The sequence below is a fragment of the Macrotis lagotis genome, chromosome 1 (assembly GCF_037893015.1).
Source record: "Macrotis lagotis isolate mMagLag1 chromosome 1, bilby.v1.9.chrom.fasta, whole genome shotgun sequence".
NCBI lineage: Eukaryota > Metazoa > Chordata > Mammalia > Peramelemorphia > Peramelidae > Macrotis > Macrotis lagotis.
In genome coordinates, this window is record NC_133658.1 from 791,918,480 (window position 1) to 791,927,527 (window position 9,048).

General features: G+C 32.7%; 1 protein-coding gene across 5 annotated transcripts in view; it reads left to right on the forward strand.

The window, feature by feature from the left end:
- The window catches only part of NXPE4 (neurexophilin and PC-esterase domain family member 4), a 41,871-nt gene extending 36,410 nt beyond the window's left edge, over window positions 1–5,461 (forward strand). For 4 of the 5 annotated variants that reach the window (XM_074216724.1, XM_074216725.1, XM_074216727.1 and 1 more), the window contains exon 6: window positions 376–5,459. In XM_074216724.1, the coding sequence (XP_074072825.1) occupies window positions 376–911 (536 nt within the window). In that variant the 3' untranslated portion in view covers window positions 912–5,459. Of the gene's footprint in view, window positions 1–375 lie in introns of all 5 variants that reach the window. The other variant, XM_074216728.1, reaches the window with a different exon arrangement.
- The last annotated feature ends 3,587 nt before the right edge of the window (window positions 5,462–9,048 follow it).

Consider the following 9,048-nt stretch of genomic DNA (forward strand, 5'->3'; position numbering starts at 1 on the left):
GTTATCCTCAGAATCAAGAGGACCTAAGTTTAAGTTCTATTTCTGATACATAGTATATGACCTTGAATAAATCATTTAACCTCTGAGTGCTTTAGGTATGTCTTTAAGATTCTAATTTGTAGTAAAGGTACCAACCTATATTAGCAGAGGACTTTTACTTTTTAGGGAATACCATGTATGAAAGGAATGATATGCTCAGTCCATATGCTCAGTCTCCAACCTTTTAGGAAAGTATTTAATCAATTGACAAAGCATTTGGTCCTCCCTTTGACTGACACATTCAACTTAGAGTCAGCCTTTATTCTATGCTTTTGCCTGACTAATCTTTATAACTTTTTTAAAAATTCTATTTGTAATTCCTCTCTTTGTTATCAGCACTGAAGTCTGTTGACCTTCATGGATTTGGGAAACTCCGTCGTCAACTTGCAGTGGACTTGGAAAGGAATATCTTCATTCAGTGGCAAAGACATGGCTACCCTTTGGTTGGCTCAAATAGCTATTCAGCAAAAGAGAATGAATACCTGGCCCATGTCATTGACAGAATAGCAGGGGATAAAAATACCATTATTGTCTTTTCTCTGGGCCAGCACTTTAGGTTTTTCCCTATTGAGATCTTCATTCGAAGGGCCATCAATGTCCATAATGCCATTGAACGTCTATTCCAAAGAAGCCCAGAGACAAGGGTGATTCTCAAGAGTGAAAATATAAGGGAAATGAATAATGACCCTGAGAGACTTAGTGACTTTCATGGCTATATTCAGTCTCTACTTTTGAAATACATCTTCCAGGATCTTCATGTGGATGTCATTGATGCCTGGAATATGACCATTGCCTATGGTACTAATGATGTCCATCCACCTGAATATGTGGTTGAGAATCAGATTAACATGTTCTTAAACCATATTTGCTAGAAAAAGCAGATCAAGTTCTAGTTATTCATGAGCAAATTGTGTTTGCTATTGTTTATTGATGTGATGTCAAACCACCCAAAATTTTATCATCTAAGAACTCACTTCAAATCAGGCAGAATTTAAAATAGGAAAAGAAAACATTTTAAAGGATGAATTTCCCATGATACAATCAAATTATCCCATATGATCTTTCTAATTTTTATTCAGTGACCATTACAACATAATTCTCACTAGATTATAAGTTTTAAAATCTTCTGATGTCTCTTTTCTTTCTCAAATAGCTTTTATTCATCCAATAGCTCAGCACTCAATTTGAGATAAAAGTATAAGGAACATTCCTTAAACATTAAAACAACTGTTTAGAACTCCATATTGGAGTAAGCATGAAAGAGTACCCCAAAACAGTTGTTCAAGGAATGATGTTTTTTAAAAACTTCCTTAGTGTCTCTCACAGTACTCTTTGAGAATACACAAATATTTTAATGGATGTTTGAGAATAGATTTTCCTAGATAGCCAAATTTGGCATCTCCTTGTTGGGACAATCCATTCTTTCTCCATTGCAGTTGGCAACTTCCTAGAACTTAAAAGAGTAGCCGGGACAAATTATGACACTAATTCACTGGAAATACCCTGAAGTGATCTGAATTTAAATGCCTACAGAAAAGAAAGGTGAAATTTAGGATTGAGAGGGAAAGGAATATTAAAAATGGAGGAGACAAAGTACCTTGAATAGGAAAAAAAAAGTTGGGATAAGGTTTTGAAAATAACTGATATTTTGTAAAGTAATGAAAGCAGATGGAAGATAAGAATATAAGACTTATGGATGGACATGAGAAAAAGAATGAAGAGAATGGCAGATAAAAAGAGGGTACATGCAGAGTAATAGTTAGGCATGGCAACTGACTCCTAGGCAACTAAGTGCCCCTGTGGCTAAATGGCAGGGCTTGGAGTCAGGAAGACCTGAGTTCAGATTCTGAGACTCTTACTAATGCATTGACCTTGGATAAATTACCTCTCTGCTTCAGTTTCCCCTTTTATAAAATGGGAAACTATGCTGTTAGTAGAGCCTATCTCATAGGGTTGCTATGAGGATTGAATAGATGTAAAGTATTTTGCAAATTCTAAAGCACCATATAAATTCTATTTGCTATTATTATTTATTATCTCTCTCTCTCTCTTCTCTGGGGTATGGTATCTGCACTGATACTGTCAGGTAGACAGTTTTCTCAATGGAAGTAGGCATATTACTACAACTCATTGTCAAAGTCCTATGGGAAACATGTTAGGTGAAATATTCACATCTATAGCTTCTGAGTTCCCACCAGAAAGAAAGGATGGTGCTATTAATTCTTGAATGTTATTTTATTTTTTTCCAATTACATGCAAAGATAGTTTTCAACATGTCTTTTTTGTAAGCTTTTGAGTTTCACACTTTATTTTCCTTTTGCACAAAAATTTGTTTGAATTTATTTTCCATTTACTCTCCAGGTTTGGTTTAGAAAACAGGACTGACAATAGTTTTTCTTACTTATTGTAACCTTCTACTCATTCTTTTGAATGATATTTTATTTTATTTTTATAATTTCTTATTTTTCAACATTCAACCACTTGCATTGTTATAGATAGCACAATTTCCTTCCACTCTCCCTTCCCATTCTCCTCCACTCAGTGGCAAACATTCTAATGAACATTGTAATGTATCTTTATGTTTAACATGTTTACGTATTAGTCATTTTGTGCATGAGGAATTAGGACTAAGGGAAAAGAAAGGAAGAAAGTCATGAAATGGGAAGAAAAAAATAAGAGAAATTTTTTAAAAAGTGAATATAGTTGTATTCATTCAGATTCTGTGTTTTATTTATTTTTTATAATTGTTTGGACATGCATGACATTGTCCATAACAGGTCTGCCAGGATTGTTTTAGTTCTCTGAACTGCTGAGAGGAACTGCATCCATCATAGTTGATCAACTCACAATATTGGTTTTAATCTGTAAAATGTTTACTTGGCTCTGTTCCCTTTGCTCATCATCAGTTCATGTAATTCTTTCCATGCTTCTCTAGAATCTGATAATTAGTTGGTTCTTATAGAACAATAGTAATCTATAACAATCATATACCACAATTTTTTGAGCCATTTCCCAATTTAAATAAAAAGAGCTGCTTCACATATTTTGGAACATGTGGAACATTTCCTATTTTTTATGATTTCTTCTGGATATAAGCCTAGTATTGGTACTACTGGGTCAAAGGGTATGATAAGTTTTATTACTCTTTGCACTTAGTTCCATATTGCTCTCCAGAATGGTTGGATTAATTCACAATTCCAGCAGTGGTGCATTAATGTCTCAATTCTCCCACAATCTCTCCAAATTTGATCATTTTCCCTTTTTGTAATTTTAACCAATCTGATAGATGTGAGGTGGTACCTCATAGTTGTTTTAAATTGCCTTTCTCTAATCTGTAATGATCTAGAGCATTTTTTCATCTGATTCTATAGTTTTAATTTCTTCATTTGAAAACTGCCTGTTCACATTCTTTGGGCATTTATCAATTGGAGAATGACATGGAACCTTATATATTTGATTCAATTCTCTATGTTTTAGAAATGAGACTTTTATCATAATCCTAAACTATGAAAATTATTTCCCAGCTTTGTTTTCCTTCTAATTTTGGCAGCATTGGTTTTATTAGTACAACACATTTTAAATTTATTATAGTCAAAATCATCCATTTTGAAATTTATAATGTACTCTATTTCTTGTTTCATCATAAATTTCTCCTTTATCCATTGCTCTGACAGATAGAGTATTTCTTGTTCTGTTAATTGCTCTATATCTTCACCCTTTATGTATAAATCCTGTACCCACTTTGGACTTATTTTGGTATAGTGTGTGAGATGTGGGTCTATGCCTAGTTTTGCTGTACTATTTTCAGTTTTCCCAGAGTTTTTTCAAATAGTGAGTTCTTATCCCAGAAGCTAATGTCTTTGGGTTTGTCAAACAATAGATTACTATAGTTATTTATTACTGTTTCTTTTGTACTTGTCCTAATCCACTGGTCTGTTACTCTATTTCTTAACCAGTATCAGGTAATTTTGATGATTGCTGTTTTATAGCATAGTTTTAAATCTGGTACAGTTAGATCATCTTCCTTTACATTTTTTTTTCATCATTTCCCTTGATATTCTTGACCTTTTGTTGCTCCAGATGAATTTTGTTACTTTTTTTTTCTAGTTTTTGTAAAGTAGTTATTTGGTAGTTTGATTGGTGTGGCACTGAATAAGTAATTTAATTTGGGTAGAATTGCCATTTTTATTATATTAATTCAACCTAACCATGAGTCATTGATGTTTCTCCAGTTTTTTAGAACTGACTTTATTTGTGTGAAAAGTGTTTTGTAACTGTGTTCAAACAGTTTCTGGGTTTATCTTGGGAATTAGATTCCCAAGAATTTTATATTGTCTGCTTTAAATGTAATTCCTCTTTCTATCTCTTGCCCTTGGATTTTGTAGTTCATATATAGAAAACTGATTAGTTATGTGGGTTTATTTTATGTCCTGCTACATGTCCTGAAACACATGTAGTATTTTGGGGTGATTTTTTTTTAGGCTTCTCTAAGTATACATCATATCAAATGGAAAGAGTGAAAGTTTTGTTTCCTCATTGCCAATTCTAATTCATTCGATTTCTTTTTCTTCTTTTATTGCTAAACCTAACCTGCTTAATGCTATATTGAATTGTAATGGAGATAATGGACATTCTTGTTTCACTCCTGATCTTATTGGAAATGCTCCTAGTTTATCCTTTTTACATATAATATTTGTTGATGGTTTTAGATAGATACTGCTTATTAGTTTAAGGAAAACATTATTCTTACACTCTCGAGTGTTTTTAATAGGAACGGGTGTTATGTCAAAGGCTTTTTAAGAATCTATTGAGATAATAATATGATTTCTATTGGTTTTGTTATTGATATGTTTAATTATATTGAGTGTTTTCCTAATATTGAACCATCCCTTGGTGTATTGTCCTAGTAATAACTTATTATAATGTCTTTGCTAAAATTTTATTTAATATTTTTGTTTCAATGTTCATTAGGGAAATTGGTCTATAATTTTCTTTGTTTTGACTCTTCCTGGTTTAGGTATCAGGACAATACTGATGTCATAAAAGGAATTTGGCAGAACTCCTCTTATTTTTAAAAAATAGTTTATTTAGAATTGAATTTAATTGTTTCCCTAAATGTTTGGTAGAATTCACTTGTATATCCCTCTGGACCTGGAGACTTTTTCTTAGGGAGTTAATTGATGATTTCTTCAATTTCTTTTTCTGAAATGGAGTTATTTAAGTATTTGATTTCCTCTTTTGTTAATCTGGGTAGTTTGTAGTTTTGTAAATATTGATCCATTTCACTCAGTTTGTCAAATTTATTGGCATATAGTTGGTCAAAAGAATACTGAATTATTTCTTTAATTTCCTTCTCATTGGTGGTGAATTCACTATTATCATTTCTGATACTGGTAATTTAGTATCCTTCTTTTTTTAAATCAAATTAACCAAAGGTTTCTATGTTTTTTTCCATTAAAATAAATTCTTATTTTTTTATTAGATCAATAGTTTCCTTGCTTTCAATTTTATTGAATCTCTCTTTGATTTTCAGAATTTGTAATTTGATATTTAATTGGGGATCTTTAATTTGTTCATTTTCTAGCTTTTTAAATTGCATATTCAGTTCATTGATCTCCTCTTTTTCTGTTTTATTCATATAAATATTTGGAATAAGTATATAAGTATATAAAATATGTAAAATACTATATAAATATAAATAAATATTTTCTTGGATGAAATGTTTGATTATTTCAATGTTTAGTTATCCACTCATTCTTTTTTTTTGAGTTTATAATTCTTTTTTAATTTTGAGCTTTTTACAATTTTTCCCCAATCTTGCTTCCTTCCCCCCTCACAGAAGGCAGTCTGTTGCTCTTTACATTGTTTCTCCTGGTATACATTAATCTAAGTTGGATGTGATGAGAGAGAAATCGTATCCTTAAGGAAGAAAAATAAAGTATTGTGCCTGATTGTTGCACTAATGGAATGAGCAAGTCCATCAATGTTGATCATCACCTCCACATTGCTGCTAGGGTGCACAGTGTTCCTTTGGTTCTGATCATCTCACTCAGCATCAGTCCATGCAAATCTTTCGGTATCCACTCATTCTTAAAAAATTATGCTCTTTAGTTTCCATTAATATTTGGTTTATCTTTCCATGGCCCTTTATTATATGGTATTTTTATTGCATCATGATCCAAAAAGCATGCATTTATAAATTTTGCTTTTTTACACTTGAATGTAAAGTTTTTATGCCCTACTACATGGGCAATTTTGGAATACATGAAAAATATTGAAGAGAAAAAGATATATTCTTTTTCATCCTATTCAGTTTTCTCCAGAGGTCTATCATATCTAATTTTTATTCATCTTTTTAACTTCCATCTTGTTTATTTTGTGGTTAGATTTATATAATTCTGAGAGGGATGTTGAAGTCCTCCATTATTAAAATTTTTCTGTCTATGTCTCCTTGCAACTTTTTCAGCTTCTTCTTTAAGAGTGTGGATGCTATGGGGCTGTTAGGTGGTGCAGTGGATAGAGTACTGGCCTTGGAGTCAGGAGTACCTGGGTTCAAATCCAACCTCAGACAGTTAATAATTACCTAGCCTTGTGGCCTTGGGCAAGCCACTTAACTCCATTGCCTGGAAAAAAATCTAAAAAAAAAAGAGTGGATGCTACATACCATTTGGTGCATAATATGTTTAATAATGATTTAACTTCCTTGCCTATGGTGCCCTTTAAGAAGATATAATTGCCTTCCTCAACCCTTTTTATGAGTTCTGTTTTTCCTTTTCCTTTGCCTGACATCAGTATTGTTACCCCTGATTTTTTACTTCCACTGAAGCATAATATGTTTTGTTCTAGCTTTTTACCTTTATTTACCCTGTGTGTAGCTCTCCCCTTCAAATGTGTTTCTTGTAAACAATATATGGTAAGATTTGGGTTTTTAATCCAGTCTTCTTATCCACTTCCATTTAAGGGAGAGTTCATTCCATTCTCATTTATAGTTGAGATTATTAATGCTGTATTTCCCTCTATGCTTTCTTCCCCATTTATATTTTTCTTTTTCCTTTCCTCTTATTCCTCTTCACAAATGTTTTTGTTCCCTTTCCTCTTTAGCTTTTCTTTTAATTTTTAACTCTAACTTTACTTTTGCTTTACTTTTGCCTTCCCTTTTACCAGTCCCTTCTTCCTCTTTCTTTCCCTTCTCTCTCCTCCCCACTTCCCTGTAGGGTAGGATAGATTTTTAAACCCAATTGGCAATGTATGTTATTCCCTCTCTGGGCCAAGTCTTTTGAGTGGGATTTACTCAGTGTTCACACCCTTTCTTCTTTACTGCTATTATAATAGGTCTTTGTTCTTCTTCATCTGGTGTTTTTCATTCACTAATGCCTAGCCTTCTCCTAGTATAGACCTTCTTATTATGTTTTTATTGCTTTAACCCTGTCTTGTACTTAAAGCCTTTGTCAAAATATTCTTCTTTTATCTGTCCTGATAGAAGTACTATTCTCAAAAGTTGATTGAGTGATTGCTTGAATGATTGATAAACAGCATTGCTTTATAGTCACTAATTGCCCTCCCCTCTTCTGTCTCAGAAATATACTTCTCAAGAGTCATAAATCCCATCAAATGATAATCACTTTATACCTTATCCCCTTTTCAAAACCCCTCCATGGACATATAATCCTCATGAGCCAAAGCATCACCCAAAGCTAAATCTTTGCATGAACCATTTATACCCCTTAGTCCCCAAGCACACTCCCTCCAATTGTAGCCAAAGTGTCAAGCAAAACAAAATCTCTTCATGATATTTTCATGTCCAATGAGTTTAAGTATACTCTCTCCCTCCTTCTCTATAATATAAAATATATATAATATCCCTTTTGCATCCCAACCATAATACTAAAACCATTGTTAACTAAAATATGGATTAAGGAAAGTTCATTTCCTAATCTCTTTATGTCCAAATCTTTTAAGTAAGCTCCCTCCTTCTGCCTCTATTGTACTACAACCCACCTTAACCAAGGTATCTAAAATCACTTATGATTTAATTATATAGAGAGAGTCTAAGTACTCTAAATACTGGGACACCTGAAGGTCTCCTCTAAGAACTTTAGAGTTGTTTCTGAGGTATGGAAGAAACTGTCACAGGGCCAACAAGCACAAGTTGCCCCCATTAGAGAAAGCACTGAGCTCTATAAGTAAGGCAAAATTTAAGTAGCTCAAAGGAAACATGAGAAACATAAGTTTAGAGCATACATCCCAGATGTTCATCTGAATTTTTGTACCTGACCTGTGGTAGAGCATCCTGAACTCATATTGGTCTGATCAGTCACAATGGATACATAGTGTTGTCATTTTGGTTTTCTTCAGTAAAGAAGGGCAAGAATCAACCATATCTAAGAACAACCCTTTCAACTTTATTCAAATTCAAAACTAGCCTAAAAGAAATACAATTCTCAAGAGTTTAAAGTGTTATTTCCCCTTGTAGGGATGTATACAATTTAATGTTCTTGATGAGCATTTGGTTCTACCCCCCTCATTTGCCATTTTATGCATCTCTTGAGTCTTGTATTTGAAGATCAGATTTTCTGATTAATTCTGATATTTTTATCAGAAAATTTTAGAAGTCCTCTATTTCATTGGAAATCCATCTTTTCTCCTGACAGAATATGCTGAATTTTTCAGGATAGTAATCCAAGGTCCTTTGCCTCTAAATATCATATTCCAGACCCTCTGATCTTTTAATGTTGCTACTGATAAGTATTGTGTAATAATGAGTGTTCCTGCTTTTTATTGAAATTTCTTATTTTTTGGTTGCTTGAAGAATTTTATGCTTTATTTTAATATTCTGGAATTTGGCTATGATAGTCCTTGGAGTATTTATCTGGGGATCTCCTTCTGAAGGTGTTCTGTGTATTCTTTCAAAGATTATTTTTGTCTTCTTGATCTAGTATATAAGGACAGTTTTTCCATAATAATTTCTTGAATGATATTTTCTTTTTTGTTCTAGACTCTCTGGTAGAC